Source organism: Cervus canadensis, chromosome 11 (assembly GCF_019320065.1).
Source record: "Cervus canadensis isolate Bull #8, Minnesota chromosome 11, ASM1932006v1, whole genome shotgun sequence".
Classification (NCBI taxonomy): domain Eukaryota; kingdom Metazoa; phylum Chordata; class Mammalia; order Artiodactyla; family Cervidae; genus Cervus; species Cervus canadensis.
In genome coordinates this window covers 7,249,858-7,269,613 of record NC_057396.1, presented here as the reverse complement: position 1 = coordinate 7,269,613, position 19,756 = coordinate 7,249,858, and the positions used below count along the sequence as shown (strand labels likewise).

General features: G+C 37.3%; 1 protein-coding gene across 1 annotated transcript in view; it reads left to right on the top strand.

The window, feature by feature from the left end:
* Window positions 1-19,114, top strand: part of CNTN5 (contactin 5) — a 1,555,907-nt gene extending 1,536,793 nt beyond the window's left edge. The window contains exons 24-25 of the mRNA XM_043481782.1: window positions 10,603-10,771; window positions 16,376-19,114. Coding sequence (XP_043337717.1) covers window positions 10,603-10,771; window positions 16,376-16,476 — 270 coding nt within the window. The 3' untranslated portion in view covers window positions 16,477-19,114. The remainder of the gene's footprint in view (window positions 1-10,602; window positions 10,772-16,375) is intronic.
* Window positions 19,115-19,756: the final 642 nt, after the last annotated feature.

Here is a 19,756-nt window from a genome sequence, read left to right as displayed (position 1 = left end):
GATTGAGTCATCAGCAACATACGTAAGGACAAGATATTACCAGAGAAATACACAATGATATGGAAAGTATCTTTCAAATGTGTTAAGAGAAAGAAAAAAAGAAAAAAACCGGTCTCCCCATCACAAAACTTATCAGGGACCTCAAAGTGAACGAGAATATAGTGAGAGAAGGATGGAATTGAACTATTCATAATTGTGTCAGAGGCAACACATTAACATTGAATCTATTCAGATAAACATTAAGCATTACCTATTTAGTGAAATTTCTCACTGTTATTTGAGACTGTCCAAGAGAACTTGGACTTCTTGGGATTTTGTTTAAGAACTCTAGATTTAATAGTAACACTTTTAAAATATCACAACTTGTATTAATAAGCAAGAGTAATAGAAGCATGAAGAACCAGCAAAGTGCTGAAAAATAATTGACTTTTGTAGACATGGCTACAAATTATATACCCTCAAACAAGATAGCTTTCTGTATAAAAAGTCAAGTTAAATTTGGGAGCTTATTTAGCATATACATGACTTCTTCAGATCAATTAATATGTGATTATTTTTACAGTTCCCAATTCAGAATCAACTCCATGTTTCCTTAATATATTATATATCAGCTGTAAGAAAACTGGAAAAAAAAAAAAACTTCAAAGAAATTGCTTAATTTAACTTACTTTTCCCAAACAAGTATTTTCAAATTAAAAAAAAATCTTTGTTTTTATACCTCCACTAGTTTGGGATCTGAATCTAGAATCCTTAGTATCTTTAACACATGTTGCATCTGTTACTGGCACTTCCAAAAACAACAATATAACTCTGGACTGAAGTATCAGTTCAGTTCAGTTCAGTTCAGTTCAGTCGCTCAGTCATGTCTGACTCTTTGTGACCCCGTGGACTGCAGCACACCAGGCTTCCCTGTCCATCACCAACTCCTGGAGCTTACTCAAATTCATGCCCATCAAGTCAGTGTTGGCATCCAAACATCTTGTGCTCTGTCATCCCCTTCTCCTGCCTTCAATCTTTTCCAACATCAGGGTCTTTCCCAATGAGTCAGTTCTTTGCATCAGGTGGCCAAAGTATTGGAGCTTCAGCTTCAGCACCAGTCCTTCCAACGAATATTCAGAATTGATCTCCTTTAGGATGGACTGGTTGGATCTCCTTGCTGTCCAAGGGACTCTCAAGAGTCTTCTCCAACACCACAGTTCAAAAGCACACAGCTTTCTTTACAGTCCAACTCTCAAATCCATGCATGACTACTGGAAAGACTATAGCTCTGATTAGGGAAACTTTTGTTGGCAAAGTAAAATCTCTGCTTTCTAATATGCTGCCAGCATTTGTCATAGGTTTTCTTCCAAGGAGCAAGCATCTTTTAATTTCATGGCTGCAGTCTCACTGTTTCCATTGTTTCCCCATCTACTTGCCATGAAGTGGTGGCACCAGATGCCATGATCTTAGCTTTTTGAATGTTGAGTTTTAAGCCAGCTCTTTCACACTCCTCTTTCACTTTCATCAAGAAACTCTTTCCTTCCTCTTCACTTTCTGCCATAAGGGTGGTATTATCTGCATATCTAAAGTTATTGATATTTCTCCCAGCAAACTTGATTCCAGCTTGTGATTCTTCCAGCCCAGCATTTCACATGATATACTCTGCATATAAATTAAATAAGCAGGCTGACAATATACAGCCTTGATGTGTTCCTTTCCCAATTTGGAACCAGTTCATTATTCCATGTCTGGTTCTAACTGTTGCTTCTTGACCTGCATACACATTTCTCAGGAGGCAGGTAAGGTGTTCTGGTAGTCCCATCTCTTTAAGAATTTTCCAAAGTTCGTTGTGATCCACGCAGTCAAGGCTTTGGAATAGTCAATAAAGCAGAAGTAGATGATTTTCTGGAACTCTCTTGCTTTCTCTATGATCCAGCAGATGTTGGCAATTTGATCTCTGGTTCCTCTGCCTTTTCTAAATCCAGCTTGAACATCTGGAAGTTCACAGTTCACGTATTGCTGAATCCTGGCTTGGAGAATTTTGAGCATTACTTTACTAGCGTGTGAGATGACTGCAGTTGTGCAGTAGTTTGAACATTCTTTGGCACTGCCTGTCTTTGGATTGGAATGAAAACTGACCTTTTCCAGTCCTGTGGCCACTGCTGAGTTTTCCAAATTTGCTGGCATGTTGTGTGCAGCACTTTTACAACATCTTTCAGGATTTGAAATAGCTCAGCTGGAATTCCATCACCTCCACTAGCTTTGTTTATAGTGATGCTTCCTAAGGCCCACTTGACTTCACACTCCATGATGTCTGGCTCTAGGTGAGTGATTACTCCATTGTATTTATCTAGGTCATTAAGATTTTTTTTGTATAGCTCTTCTTCTTATTCTTATCATCTGCTTTAATAATCATCTGCATTAATATCATCTGTTTCTGTTAGGTCCATACCATTTCTGTCCATTGTTGTGCCCATTCTTGCATGAAATGTTCCCTTGGTATCACTAGTTATCTTGAAGAGACCTCTAATCTTTCCCATTCTATTGTTTTCCTCTATTTATTTGCATTGTTCACTTAGGAAGGCTTTCTTATCTCTCCTTGCTATTCTTTGGATCTCTGCATTCAAATGGGTATATCTTTCCTTTTCTCCTTTGCCTTTAGCTTCTCTTCTTTCTCAGCTATTGATATATTCTCCGCTTTTGTATTCAGCTGTAATTCTCCTTAATGATCTTGAGAGTGTTTTTTTTTTTTTTTTCTTTATGCTGTGAAAGAAACTTACCAAGTTATCAAGTAGAACAGCAAACTCATACTTACCGTATTCTCCTTGTACAGACTTAAACTTAAGTGGAAGAGAAAATAAATGCTAAATACCCAAGGCTGATGCTTTCCCTAGACCAAGTATCCATCTCTCCACCAAGAGAAACTTCTATCAACTCAGAAAAGACATGTGCAGTCAGGAGGAATTCAGCTACATACCAAGAAAACAAAGTCTCATTTTTCAATCTACACTAGAAATATCCTTTCCTAATATACAACCCCTTCACCATATAGGGCCTTTCCTGGTGGCTCAGATGGTAAAGAATCCATGAATGCAGAAGATGTAATTCTATCCCCTAATGAGGGGAATAGTTGAACTACCCACTCCAGTATTTGTGCCTGGAGAATTCCATGGACCGAAGAGCCTGATGGGCTACAGTCCATAGGGTTGCAAGATGTTGGACATATCTGAACAACTAACATTTCACCATACATCTTCCCCCTTTACCTCTGCTTTCTGCTATTTATAGAGCATGAGAAAGTATGGGGGAATCAGGCTGAAAGCTTACTAGTTATTATATGATCCATCAATATATAGAAATTTTCATTTGTTTATTCCATTTAGCTATCAGTTAGAGCCTGCCAGACTCCTGAGATATAGGTACACTTGGATTGAAAATATATTCCACAGCCTATAGAATGTGAAGCCCATCCATATATTTCTCCAGTTTTTCAGGGAACTTAGGGTCTGTGGCCATGCTAGTCTCCTTGATTGACTATATCCTGCATGCATGCTAAGTCACTTCAGTTTCATCAGGCTCTCTGTTACCTTATGGACTCTAGCCCTGCAGGTTCCTCTGTCCGTGGGATTCTCCAGGCAAGAGTACTGGAGTGGGTTGCCATGCCCTCCTCCAAGAGAGCTTCCTATATCTTACAGCTGTTCTTTTATCTTATATTCACTCCAAATAGGGGATTCAGCCCTTTACTGTGATCCCCACAATTTAAAATGACTCATACATAATAGTTAATGCAGAGTACATCATGAGAAATGCTGGGCTGGAAGAAGCACAAGCTGGAATCAAGAGTGCCAGGAGAAATACCAATAACCTCAGATATGCAGATGACACCACCCTTATGGCACAAAGCGAAGAGGAACTAAAAGGCCTATTGATGAAAGTGAAAGAGGAGAGTGAAAAAGTTGACTTAAAGCTCAACATTCAGAAAACTAAGATCATGGCATCTGGTCCCATCACTTCATGGGAAATAGATGGGGAAACAGCGGAAACAGTGTCAGACTTCATATTTTTTGGGCTCCAAAATCACTGCAGATGGTGATTGCAGCCATGAAAAAAAGACATTTACTCCTTGGAAGGAAAGTTATGACCAACCTAGACAGCATATTAAAAAGCAGAGACATTACTTTGCCAACAAAGATTCGTCTAGTCAAGGCTATGGTTTTTCCAGTGGTCATGTATGGATGTGAGAGTTGGACTGTGAAGAAAGCTGAGTGCCAAAGAATTGATGTTTTTGAACTGTGGTGTTGGAGAAGACTCTTGAGAGTCCCTTGGACTACAAGGAGATCCAACCAGTCCATCCTGAAGGAGATCAGTCCTGGGTGTTCATTGGAAGGACTGGTGCTAAAGTTGAAACTCCAATACTTTGGCCACCACATGCGAAGAGTTGACTCATTTGAAAAGACCCTGATGCTGGGAGGGATTGGGTGCAGGAGGAGAAGGGGACGACAGAGGATGAGATGGCTGGATGACATCACCGACTCCATGGACGTGAGTCTGAGTAAACTCTGGGAATTGGTGATGGACAGGGAGGCCTGCTGTTCTGCGATTCATGAGGTCACAAAGAGTCGGACATGACTGAGTGACAGAACTGAACTGATACACAATAGTTTAAAGTATCGTCTCTATATTTGATTATGCTTACATGTTTTTCATCATATTTTAAAAATTAAGACAGAAATGACTTGTATAACTTGAAGACATGTATATGTATACCATATATATATACTGTGACATATAATGTGTATATAAGTATGTATATAACATATACATATATGATCATAGCAAACACCTTGATCATAGCAAACTGGTCATAGTAAACACCCTCTTCCAACAATACAAGAGAAGACTCTACACATGGACATCACCAGATGGCCAATACCGAAATCAGACTGATTATATTCTTTGAAGCTAAAGATGGAGAAACTCTATACAGTCAGCAAAAACAAGACTGGGAGCTGACTCTGGCTCAGATCATGAACTCCTTACTGTCAAATTCAGACTTAAGTTGAAGAAAGTGGGGAAAACCACTAAACCATTCAGGTATGACCTAAATCAAATCCCTTATGACAATACAGTGGAAGTGAGAAATAGATTTAAGGGACTAGATTTGATAGACAGAGTGCCTGGTGAACTATGAACGGAGGTTTGTGACACTGTACAGGAGACAGGGGTCAAGACCATCCTCAAGAAAAAGAAATGCAGAAAAGCAAAATGGCTGTCTGAGGAGGCCTTACAAATAGCTGTGAAAAGAAGAGAAGTGAAAAGCAAATGAGAAAAGGAAAGATATACCCATTTGAATGCAGAGTTACAAAGAATAGCAAAGAGATATAAGAAAGGCTTCCTCAGCAATCAATGCAGAGAATTAGAGGAAAACAATAGAATGGGAAAGACTAGAGATCTCTTCAAGAAAATTAGAGATACCAAGGGAACATTTCATGCAAAGATGGGCTCAATAAAGGACAGAAATGGTATGGACCTAACAGAAGCAGAAGATATTAAGAAGAGGTGGCAAGAATACACAGAAGAACTGTACAAAAATGATCTTCATGACCCAGATAATCACAATGGTGTGATCACTCACCTAGAGCCAGACATCCTGGAGTGTGAAGTCAAGTGGGCCTTAGGAAGCATCACTACAAACAAAGCTAGTGGAGGTGATGGAATTCCAGTTGAGCTATTTCAATTCCTGAAAGATGATGCTGTGAAAGTGCTGCACTCAATATGCCAGCAAATAATGGAAAACTCAGCAGTGGCCACAGGACTGGAAAAGGTCACTTTTCATTCCAATCCCAAAGAAAGGCAATGCCAAAGAATGTTCAAACTACCACCGAATTGTACTTATCTCACATGCTAGTAAAGTAATGTTCAAAATTCTCCAAGCCAGGCTTCAGCAATATGTGAACTGTGAACCTCCAAATGTTCGAGCTGGATTTAGAAAAGGCAGAGGAACCAGAGATTAAATTGCCAACATCCACTGGATCACCAAATAAGCAAGAGAGTTCCAGAAAAACATCTATTTCTGCTTTATTGACTATGCCAAAGCCTATGACTGTGTGGATCACAATAAACTGTGGAAAATTCTGAAAGAGATGGGAATACCAGACAACCGGAACTGCCTCTTGAGAAACCTGTATGCAGGTCACAAGCAACAGTTAGAACTGGACATGGAACAACAGACTGGTTCCAAATTGGGAAAGGAATACATTAAGGCTGTATATTGTCACCCTGCTTATTTAACTTATATGCAGAGTACATCATGAGAAACACTGGGCTGAAGGAAGCACAAGCTGAAATCAAGATTACCAGGAGAAATATCAACAACCTCAGATATGCAGATGACACCACCCTTATGGCAGAAAGTGATGAAAAACTAAAGAGCCTCTTGATGAAAGTGAAAGAGGAGAGTGAAAAAGTTGGCTTAAAGCTCAACATTAAGAAAAATTAAGATCATAGCATCCGGTCCTATCACTTCATTGCAAATAGATGGGGAAACAGTGGAAACAGTGGCTGACTTTATTTTTGGGGGCTCCAAAATCACTGCAGATGGTGATTGTAGACTTAAAATTAAAAGACGCTTCTTACTCCTTGGAAGGAAAAATATGACCAACCTAGGCAGCATATTAAAAAGCAGAGACATTACTTTGCCAACAAAGGTCCATCTAGTCAAGGCTATGGTTTTCCCAGTAGTCACGTATGGATGTGAAAGTTTGACTATAAAGAAAGCTGAGCGCAAAGAATTGATGCTTTTGAACTGTCGTGTTGGAGAAGTCTTGAGAGTCCCTTGGACTACAAGGAGATCCAACCAGTCCATCCTAAAGGAAATCAGTCCTGAGTGTTCTTTGGAAGGACTGATGTTAAAGCTGAAACTCCAATACTTTGGCTGCCTGATGCAAAGAGCTGTCTCATTTAAAAAGACCCTGAGGCTGGGAAAGATTGAGGGAAAATGGAGAAGGGGGTGACAGAGGATGACATGGTTGGATGGTATCATTGACTGAATGGACATGAGTTTGAGTAAACTCCGGGAGTTGGGGATGGACAGGAAGGCCTGGCGTGCTGCATTTCATGGTGTCTCAAAGAGTTGGACACAACGGAGCGACTAAACTGAACTGAATAACATATACAAAGAAGCCTTTATGGAAATGTCAGTAAGGGATAGTAGACTGAAAGGCACAACATGCAAACACACATGTGAAATTGCCGACAGTAAATCCTCTTCTTAAAGGTCCTTGTAGTTATCTTACAGCCGGGACTTCTCACTATTACTTGTGCTCACACCTTCTTTTCACCCAGATTCTAGTATCTCACTGATTTCTCCTCACCCAGCCGCTGAGACTTTGGATTCGTCACTCACTATTGTGAAAAGCAATTGTCCTCAAGATGCTCAGCTGGTGACTCTATGTGTGTTCTCAGTCACTCAGTTGTGTCCAACTCTTTGCGACTCCATGAACTATAGCCTGCCAAGTTCCTCTGTCCATGGAACTTTCCAGGCAAGAATACTGGAGCAGTTTGCGATTTCCTAACCCAGGGGATCTTGCCTACTCAGAGATCAAACCTTGTGTCTCCTGCATTGGCAGGCAGATTCTTTAGCGCTGCACCACCTGGGAAGTACTGGTGGATAGCCCTTTGGTTTAATAAGATCCATCCTTCCAAAGGCACTTGTGGGCAAAACTAGCATAAATTTATTCTGCTATGTTTTTAGACTCACTCACACCATTATTTTTACCATAAGATGTACAGATTAGCCAATACCAGATCATGCCTTTGAGAATAGCAATATCACATTATTGTTTGTTTAGAATCATCTCTTTGGCTAACCCACTGTTCTCAGGTTTTTAAGTAGAATTTGAGAATAGTTTTGAAAATAGACACTTTTCTTTATGTCTGGAGATAGTCATTATCATAACAGTCAATCTATAAATGTCCAGGTTCTCAAAGTACTCCCTAGTCTTGCTGCTGTCAATAACTGTTTCTGACATGTCTTGATAATCCCTTAACCATTTCATATTTTTCATTTGTATTCATCTTTTCTAAATCAGAATTTTACAGTGAATGAATATTCTCTAAATCACCTAAGACTAACCATTAATTTAATGTATCTTTTCACTTAGTATACCTACTTACTCTCTCATAGCACTACATCTCCCTGAATATATTGGTAAAAGCCACATTTAATCTCAAACTCCTTTTGCTGCCGTTAACTGATATTTCCTGCCCTTACCTTTTGTTCCTAAATCTCAGCTGATCCACAAATTTTTCTTCAACTCTGGATTTTACAGTGACATTAGATATGCATTACTGGCTGCATTTTTCATTGTCATAAGAATTGTAATTTATTGAACCATAATAACAATGTCCTCTAAAATAGTTACTCCCCTGCCAATCCTCACCAATTTACATACTTTTTTGTTGCCATAAATTTGCTTTCTAATTATCTCATGTGGATGAACAGAATTCTAATTCTTTATGCTACTACAGTCAAAATGAGAATCATAAATTCTGATACAATTGTCATTTTTTTTTAAATCCAAAATAACCTGCTATAGACATCCTCCTAGAAGAGCTTCTGATTCCCAAACCTGTACATGGCTATAGCATCAAATGTGTTTCCTATTGTGGTAAACAGAACACTTGATTGCATTGTTTGTCTCTGCTGTAAGTGCCATGAGAGCAGAACCATGTCTTCTTATTCTCTAAATTTCCAGTATATATCACTGTGTCTGACCTACATGAGATACCCACTGAAATATTCCACGATTTTTTTCATTTCCCAACTATGTTGAAACTATGGCATCTTTCCTTCTAAGGATTTCAATAGATAGAATTATTGCACATGTTATATACTTTTACAGAGAATTTACTTCTCTCCCATGACCAGAAGTAAATTCAAATCCATGAAAGACAGAGAAAGTAAAGTGGAGGGAGCATATGTTACCAGAATGCAAAAAGGAGGATTAAGTACAAGCAGGCTTCAACATGTGAAACTTACATTTAATTTTTTTCTTGTATGTAGGTTAGTCAAGTTCAAACACATTTTTAATAAGCAAAATCTATTATAATTTTTTCTAGTTTCCCAATGCTATTAATCTTTTATGATGCAAATACTGACCACTGACAATGAACAATATTAGCAACAGAAGAAGTCACTTTCTCCTTAAGCTTACCAGACATTTTTACATGTGTTTTTCTTTATAGTATAGGCACTTGAAATTTAGAAAGGTTACTAACTTGCCCAAATTTGCTCAGACTGAAATGTTTAGGAAATTGTTTTTTGTTTTATTTTGTAGGAGACTGTTTTGAATACAGGTCTGTATGACTACAAAATCATTGTTCTCATCATTATACAAAGAAATCAAAATACTAACAATTATGAAAAACCACAAAAACAATGAAACTGAATAAAAAATGCATTTAAAATCTTCATTGCTGCTACTTGCCTATTACTCACAGACACACACATAAGTTTATTGGGGGCAAATGAGTAGAAACAGTATAATACAGTGAGACACCTCTGAACTGATCATCAGATTACTAATCTTCTAATGCAGTTACCTCCACAACTAGCCATATAATCTTGTATAAATTGTGTAATCTCTACAACCTTAGATTACTGACCTGTAAACACAAGCTAATTCTGTGTCCTACTCTGTAGTTCTAAAACTCTATTAACCATAAATATATGTTCAATTCTAGTACCATGAACAAATGTCCAAAAAATATCCCTAACTTGGGACTTCCTTGTTATACAGTGGCTAAGACTCTACGGTCCCAATGCAGGGGACCTAAGTTCACCTTCCTATTCAAGGAACTAGATCCTACATGCCACAACTAAGAGTGAGAGCTGCCAAATAAATTAAGGAAATATGTTTTTAAAAAGAAAAAAGCCTTAACTTGGCTACCCAATATATCCAAATGCCAATTCACCAAAAAAGTAAATGCAAAAGTAAAACTAAAAATACTCTTTTTTATTTTTAACTTTTCAGCCATCTTCTACATTGTTAAGGTTTTATTATGGATATATTTAACAAATTTTGATTACTCTTTTCAAATGATTTGAAGATGACAATTTTGAGTACTCCCTCAGGATACTATTCACTTCATTAACCAGGAATAACACATTTTCAATGATCTGCCCCTTTACTTCCTACTTCTGTGGCTTCAATTTCTCACTATTCTCAGTTGTCTTCTAATGCTATTGCTTTGTTATTACTTAGATGTATTTTTCACCTTCTCTTATCTCTGTAAAATTTTTCTGCTCTCCTTCTCCAACTGGTGAGCTCTACTTATCTTTAAATATTTAGCTCAGCACCGCCTTCTCTTAGGTGGTGGTTTAGTTGCTTAGGAGCCTTCCGTAAACCACCAGAGGGAATTAAACTCTCTGCTGCATTCCCATAGCCTCTTGTGTACACTTCCATTGCTGCATATAACATATACATGGCATTGGTTTGCATATCTGCCTAAGCCATAAGCTCCCTCTACTTAGCTCAGAGTGTTGTATACAGGAGACAGTCAATAAACTTTTGGAATCCCTGATCGAATATCAGATGACTAAAACTCTGTCATCATTTCCAGGTTTTTTATAGGCAAGAGGGTCACAGCAACAGTCAAGTTATTGAAACGCAGAAACCTCAAGCAGTAGTCCCACTCCCAGATGCTGGAGTCTATATTATTGAAGTTCGAGCATATGGTGAAGGAGGGGATGGAACCGCTAGTTCCCAAATCAGGGTCCCATCATATTCAGGTAAGTTTTGACACAGTAGGCTTAATTTGATAACCACTAACATTAACATGATGCGAATCTCATCAAAATTAACATGATGGGTTGCATGGTTCAGAGACTTTGCAGGTTCTCTACTCTTATCCTCTGATTGTTATATGTGAGCATGCTTCCCTGCTCATTTGTTTCTAAGTCTTTGCCACCCCATGGACTGTAGCCTGCCAGGCTCCTCTGTCCATGGGATTTTTCAGGCAAGAATAGCAGACTTGGTTGCCCTTTCCTTCTCCAAGGGATCTTCCCAATCCAGGGATCAAATCCAAATCTCCTGCATCTGCTGCAATGGCAAGCAGATTCTTTACCACTGAGCCACCTGGGAAGCCAGATTACTATATGATCCTCTGATTAATACAAACAATGGTGGCCCACCCACAACTGTGAAATTTCCACACATCTTGGAAGGAGTTAACATTCTCATTAAGATACCTTTATTTGTGAAATTCTCCAGTCTTCCCTGACCACAAGAAGTACCCTGCTGGCCATGTGGGCTTTGCAATACTGCTTTTAAACCAGTTTTGCTCTTGTTCAGTTGTAAAGTCATGTCCAACTCTGCAATCTCATGTACTGTAGTATGCCAGGCAACCCTGTCCTTCCCTGTCCATCTCCCTAAGTTTGCTCAAACTCATGTCTATTGAGCCAGCCAACCATCTCATCCATTGTCATCCCTTTCTCCTCTTGCCTTCAACCTTTCCCAGCATCAGGGGATTTTCCAATGAGCGGGCACTTTACATCAGGTAGCCAAAGTATTGGAGCTTCAGCATCAGTCCTTCCAACGAATGTTCAGGGTTGATTTCCTTTCCAGGATTGACTGGTTGGATCTCTTTGCTGTCCAAGGGACTCCCAAGAGTCTTCTTCAGCACCACAGTTCAAATGCAGTTCTTTGGCGTTCAGCCTTTTTTATGGTCCCATGCTTATATCCATACATGCCTACTGGAAAAATCAGAGCTTTGACTAGACGGACCTTTGTTGGGAAAGTGATGTCTTTGATTTTTAATATACTAAGTTTGTCATAGCTTTTCTTCCAAAGAGCAAGCATCTTTTAATTTCATGGCTGCAGTCACCACCTGCAGTGATTTTGGAGCCCAAGAAAATAAAGTCTGTCACTGTTTCCATTGTTTCCCCATCCTATCTGCCATGAGGTGATGGGACCAGATACCATGATCTTAGTGTTTCGAATGTTTAGTTTTAAGCCAGCTTTTTCACTATCCCTTTTCACCTTCTTCAAGGGACTCTTTAGTTCCTCTTCACTTTCTGCCATTACAGTGGTATCATCTTCATATGCAAGATTGTTGATATTTCTCCCAGCAGTCTTGATTCCAGCTTCTGCTTCATCCACCATGGCATTTCACATGATATAGTCTGCATATAAGTTAAATAAGCAGGGTGAAAATATATAGCCTTGATGTACTCTTTCCCAATTTTGAACCAGTCCATTGTCCCATGTCCAGTTCTAACTGTTGCTTCTTGACTCACATACACATTTATCAGAAGGCAGGTAAGATGGTCTGGTATTCTCATCTCTTTAAGAATTTTCCAAAGTTTGTTGTGATCCACACAGTCAAAGGTTTTCGTGTAGTCAGTGAAACAGAAGTAGATGTTTCTCTGGAATTTTCTTGCTTTTTCTATGATCCAGCAGATGTTGGCAATTTGATCTCTGGTTCCTCTGCCTTTTCTAAAACCAGCTTAAACGTCTGGAAGTTCACGGTTCACGTATTGCTGAATCCTGGCTTGGAGAATTTTGAGCATTACTTTGCTAGTGTGTGAGATGAGTGCAATTGTGTGGTAATTTGAGCATTCTTTGGGATTGGAATGAAAACTGACCTTTTCCAGTCCTGTGGCCATTGCTGAGTTTTCCAAATTTGCTGGCATATTGATTGCAGCACTTTCAAAGCATCATCTTTCAGGATTTGAAATAGCTCATCTGGAATTCCATCACCTCCACTAGCTTTGTTTGTAGTGATGCTTCCTAGGGCCCACTTGACTTCACATTCCAGGATGTCTGGCTCTAAATGAGTGACCACACCTTTGTGGTTATCAGTGTCATCAAGACCTTTTTTGTATAGTTCTTCTGTGTATTCTTGCCAACTCTTCTTAATCACTTCTGCTCCCATTATGTCCTTAACATTTCTATTCCTTTTTGTGCCCATCTTTGCATGAAATATTCCCTTGGTATCTCAGATTTTCTTGAAGAGATCTCTAGTCTTTCCCATTCTATTGTTTTCCTCTATTTCTTTGCACTGTTCCTTTTAAAAGGCTTTCTTCTCTCTCCTTGTTATTCTCTGGAACTCTTCATTCAGTTGGATTATCTTTCCCTTTCTCCTTTGCCTTTCACTGTTGCTGTAGCTTAATATATCTCTTTCTCTATTGTAGTGACTGCTTTTATCATTAGATAATGGACAGTGAGGGGCAGGAAATTTTAAAGGGAATGTTTTTTAAAATTAAAATATTATTAGGTTTATTGATTTCAAAATAAATTTTAAAGTTCATTGCATTTTTTCTTTTTCCAGCTTTATTTTGAAATATAATTGAAATTTAACATTGTATAAATTTAAGGTGTACAAAAGTGGATATGATACACTTATATATTATAGATCTGTATGCAAATATATTGCAAAAACATAGCTAATACCTCCATCAGACCATATAATTGCTAATTCTTACTTGTGGTGAGAACAGTTTGAATTTACATTCTTAGCAACCTTCAAATATATATTACATTTTATTAATTGCAATCATGATGCTGTATACTAGATTGCTAGAACTTATTTGAACATCATTATTATTATCAGCAATATTAATAATTTCTATCCTTTAGTGAGCCCTGCTATAAGTCTGATACAATCATAAATGCTTAACAACTTATTTAATTTTCTTAACAATCTATGAGGTAGGTGGCATTTTTTTGTTTTATGGAGAAAATTTAAGTAATTTGCCTAAGATCATACTATAATTAATACTATTATTAATACTATAATTAATACTCTTATTACTACTCTTATTAATACTAAGAGGAAGAACTGGAATTAACACCCACTGCCACCATTATTATATCAGCAAGACAAAAACTGATTAAAAGAAGGGAGATTTTACAAATTCAGAAGAAAGTAACCATTTCATTGAGCTTGTGAAAAGAAAAAGCAAAAGATCACAGTAAAGACATAAATCTCTCTTTGAAAAACTATTAGGCAATTTTTATGAAAGCCTTAAATAAAAAATGCTTAATGTACATTTAATTAATGGGTAATTATGAGCATTATTATTTGGGTTTCTGTGGTGACTCAGACATAAAGGATCCACCCACAATGCAGCAGACCTCGGTTCCGCCTGCAATGAGGGACACCTGGATTTGATCCCTGGGTCAGGAAGATCCCCTGGAGAAAGGCATGGCAACCCACTCCAATATTCTTGCCTGGAGAATCCCATGGACAGAGAAGCCTGACAGGCTACAGTCCATGGGGCCGCAAACAGTCAGACATGACTGAGTGACAAACCACAGCACAGCACGTGAGCATTATTTATTGAGCAATCATTCTCAAGTAAAATTATCAACGTTTAGGTTTCAGTTGATAAGACTTTGTCCAGTCAACCCATTTCCTGAGCTTTAATAACGTGCAATCTCCTGGTATTGTCTTAGACCCATAAAACAGGAGCAACAATAGGTTTCAGTCTTATCTCTTTTCTAAAACCCAAAAGCATAAGAAGCTAAATGACCTGCTCAAGGGAAATAGTTAATTAGTTTTATATCTGAGACTAGAAATTGACTCAATGTTTTTTTGTTGCTTGTGCTTTGCTATGCTGAAATAGCATGTTTTGCTTTCATGGATTCTATGTGGAATTTGAGATATAGACCCTACTTAACATTCTGAAAGGGAGGAGATTTTTTGCACAAGTGTCATGTAAGTTGATTTAACAAGGATGCAGCCACTCTCATATAAATGGAAAGAATGCTTTCATAGTTTTTATTTATTATGCATGCACACTCCAGTGAGGCTTTGCCATCAAACCTTTCTTATAGCTCACATGTGGCCATGCACTTCACAATGACCCCATTTTGTACAAGTTGAAATATATGTAACATTCTCCAATATGTTGATTAATAGATTTTATTAGCACCTTAGCTGTAAAAATTTTCAAAGGAAAGAAGATTTGCTGCTTTGTGTGTATGTATGTGTGGCTTACAAAGCACAGGTTTCTTCAGTTCTTAAATATGTCTGGAAAATAAAGAGTCTATCCTGTAACAAAAATCACACCCAGAATTCTGTTACACTCTATCTGGCCAGAGAGGATAGCTTGACAGAAGGATGACTCCAAAAATTGGTTGGTACATTTTATTATTAATCTATCATTATAGTTTTAATTAAGGCCAATCATTGTTTTAATGGAGATAACACATAAAAGCCCCTCTTTCCCCTAATCCCTAACTCAATAACTTTAAACAAGTTTCTATCATCTTTCAGAGCCCCAGTATCATCTGCAACACTGGGATAAACAATAGCACATACTACATAGGAATGTTGTGAAGATCAAATAAGATAGTCTGTATAAAGGGCTTAGTACAGTACTTGGCATATAGTAAGCATTCATTAGAAATCAATCATGATGATGATATGTCCCAAGACTTCTGGCTTGAATAACCATTACAGAAAATCTAAGAATGATACTTAGTTTGTGAATTTATGGAGCTATCAAGACTACTTCACAAAAAATCCATCCAAATTAGTGAGTTTAGTCAAGCAGACACCCCAATACATTAACTACATACAATGCTTCTGTCTCAAGAAGTCATGTACAAATCTTTGCAACCCTATGGAATGTAGACTGCCAGCCTCCTTTGTCCATGAGATTCTCCAGGCAAGAATACTGGAAGATGTTGTCATTTCTTCCTCCAGGGGATCTTCCCAACCCAGGGATCAAACCAGCATCTCTTATGTCTCCTGCATTGGCAGAAATGTTCTTTCTCAGTGGCGCCACCTGGGAAGCCCTGGCCAGAGTAATAAAAGATGCCTCTTCTTTGCCGAGTTTGATGTGAGAATCTCAATTCAAACAAATCCAGAATTTAAGCCTGCTCATTGTAAAATCAATTAAAGATCCACACATAAATAATATCTTATGATTAAATTTAAAAATTTATTTTATTGAATTATGAATTCTAGTTGCCACAAACTTTTGCTAATTATTTTTATTCCATTTCCTGAATTTTGCACTATAGAAATTATTTTATTCTCATACCTGGAATTTGGGATGTTTTCCATCAGTGTCTCATTGTTGAAAGTCACACTTAGATATATTTGTTTTAGATATACTTGATTGATGTTTTATATATATTTGATTAGATATATTTGTTCAATGTGACATGGCCTTTTAAACACACTATTCCATATACACTTCTGCCCTCAGCATATCTTTTGAGAACCCCAGACAACCTCTTGTTTCCTAAACACAAGGAATGTTCTCATCAGAAACAGGATTGATGTTGCATTCATTTGTCTTAACATACCTAAAAAATGAGTTTATCCTAGCTCAGACAGTGCCAAAATAATTCTATCCATTTAATGCTTCTCCTTTTCACAGGTGGGAAAATCACCAGTGCTCAGTCAGCCCTCCACACTCTCTCCATGTCCTCATCAGTAACGTTGCTTTTGGCATTGATGATTCCTTCAACCCCTTGGTGAAAACTTCAGACTTAATTTGATTTTCTTTGCTTTAGCTTGATAACTACAGTGAATAGAGTAGTAATGTAACTGGAAACTCAGGACCTTGAGATGAGCGTTAAAAACTTGGAACTATACATGGTGCACTTATAGGAGATTGAGGGGATATTACTTATCCATCAGGTTTTTTTTTTTTTTTTTTTTTTTTTGTAAATGGATAGGACAGTTCTTGGTCCAATAAAAATATGCAGATTGTATGTAATGAATTTTTGTAAATAAAAGTAATTTCTGTCAAATGTATTCTTTACTTTTTTAGTATGTTGGAATTTGATTTTATATCTGATGACCCTGAGTGTGTGCCATCCATTTGTTAAGTAAGTGGTCTCTAGCAGATCTGTTTCAAACACAAATACAAAACAGAATGAAAAATTCACTTAATACTCCAAGTCTACTGTTTTTAATTTTTCCTTCATCTGACTATACCAATCGACAAGCCAGCAGGAAATATGAAAAAATACTTCAATTGTGTGGTCAATTATAGGATAGTACACAAAAATTTTCCCACAAAAATATTGAATGATTGCATTATGAAATAGCAAAATTTGTCAAATGCTATTCTATATGCATCCCTAGAGCCAGTTATTAGGGTAGGGAGTAAGCCATTTATATTAGTGTAAGGTAAATAGAAAGTGAGTCCAAATGAACTGAAGTGCTATTGTTTTCATCAAGTACTATGTTATCTAGCTGAAAATATAATAAATGTTTATTTTTAATAACAAAAGATAATTTAAAGTCGCTATATATACATGTATAGATGATCACTAAAGGCTGCAGATACTGACATGCTGCCAAGGGTGCTAATTTGAAAATGAGTAAAAGACAGCTTTCCATTTCCCCACCTATTGCCAAAAAAGGTGTTGAATTAGGCCCAAGGTTTTCTTCTAACTGCAAATAACTTAAGGACAATGAAACTTTGTTCTACAAGTAGTTTTACATACAGATAGTCTATGGATTAAAATGGTGAAGCATAACAAATGTTGACTTTTTAAAAACAATTTCATGCATTACAAGCCATTAATAAAATCTTACTGACTATTAAAATAGAGGACCTCTTGGATAAATTGATTTTTTTTAACTAAGCTGTGTGTGGAAACATGACCTCAGTGCAGGGGCCCAGCTATTTCTTCCAGCCATCTACCGCTTGAGAGGTTATACCCATTTACTATTTGAGGATCAACTTGAACATAAGTGATCTTTGGTAGTTGTTGGAAAGTGAGGTGAAAGTGTTACATGTGATAATTTCTTACAGACATTCTAACAAATACGAAAATAGCCAGAGTTCACATTAGACCCAAGGAGATGCTTGAAGGGATAGTTATTGCAAAGTCTTACGCCAAAACAATAGCCTGGAGAAACTACCACTTTACAGGTGTTGTTAATATGATAACAAAAGGTTGATTCCTTTCTCTTTCTTTGTAAATTCTAAACCTGTTAATGCTCACATTTTTAATAGTGAGCAAAATGAAGCAGTATTGAGCTCAAATTGCTAGCTTTAGAGGTTAATCCTTATGGAATCAGAAGAAAGATTAGACTTTCTGTTCTGAACATCCTCAGAGACTGGTTTCAGAGACACCGGACCACTCTTGTATTGGTTACTCCCTCTCTCTGAGGGGAATTATTTCCAAAATACCCCTAAACAAACAAGGAGTGATTAAGAAGACTCTTTTGGTTAATAGATTATTGTAGTATGTTACCACAGATGGTAGATATCAAAGCCTGTGAAAAAGGACAACCAAGTGGCCTTCCTTGAGCACCTCCTTTGAAGCGGGAGAGACTGGACTTTGCATATGGAGAGAATGCTAATTGTTTAGCAGGCAAATAGGAGGTCTCTCAAGTATGACATAGCTTTGCAGAAGCAGATTGTACATCCAAAAAATGCAGCAAAAATATTAAAGAATGGGCAATAACTTTTACTTCATATTTGATAAATCAGATCATTTTCTTCATTTTCCATGGTGTTTCAAATGAGACAGTGGACTTTGAGAACTGAGTTATAAAGCAAAGCCCAATGAAATATAATGTCAGTAAACGGAAAATTCAATCTAACCAACATTTCTGATGAGCTGATAGATGGTGTATATCTGACAGAATACTTAAATGTAGAATATCTGAAGTATTAAAGAAATCAGTGATATGGAATGGTTTCACTCAATGTTCACAGAATATGTATTTTGCATCATGAAGCTATTAAAAAACAGGTTTAAAATGTTTATGTGTTTATGTATTACATACTGTTACTTTGTAGAAAGCAGAACATCATTGCTTATCAAGGTACATTATACTCAGTGAGCTTTTTCTTGGATGGGATAGTAACCACGCAGTCTTAAATTACTAAAGAGACTGTATTTTTGTATAATGTCAGTTGAACTATGAATAAAAAAGACTCCCCATTATTAAAATTTTCATGAATGTTTTGCATACCCAAATGAAGGTACTGTGGACCCCATGTCAAACCATTAAATATATTGTATACAATCTGTATATATACTATATATAATGGTATATACCATGTGGAAGGCACAGTCAGATAATAGTTCTGTGTACTGTTCTTGTAACATTAGATCTTTTTAATAAATAATTCTCTTTTTATTGACTTTTATCTTCTCTCCTGTCAGCTACATGAATAACATTATTTATTTTATGCAGACCACACTATGGTCATTATTATGGTGGTGCTTTCACAGTGAAAATATCATTATGTTAGGACTTTGCATGCTATGATTATCTTAAACTGAAAAATCTTTATAGAGGTCCTTAATAGTTCCAACTTGAAAACTGGAAGCTATGTCAAAGAATAAACCAAGAGAAGAAGAAGTACAAATGAGATAAACTCAGACTTAAACTCTTGATTTATTTCTTCTCAAGAAGAAGACTTCATTAAATGCATTTTGTAAAGAGTTTGTTAAATACACATTTCTGCTTTTTTAAAGAGCATTATATCCCAACCTGGGCTTCATTCAACAGTAAAGTTCAACAGTAAAGAATCTGCCTGCAATGCAAGAGACCCAGGTTCAATCCCTGGATTGGGAAGATCCCCTGGAGAAGGGCATGGCAACCCACTCCAATACTCTTGCCTAGAGAATCTCATGGACAGAGGAGCCTGGTGGGTTGCAGTCCACAGGATTACAGAACGGGACAGAACTGAAGCAACTAAGCAGCAGCATATCCAAATCTATACCAGGCACAATTCTCATAGAGAGCTTTTACGCTCCCTCTTTTTTGCTTCCTTAGTACCACTATA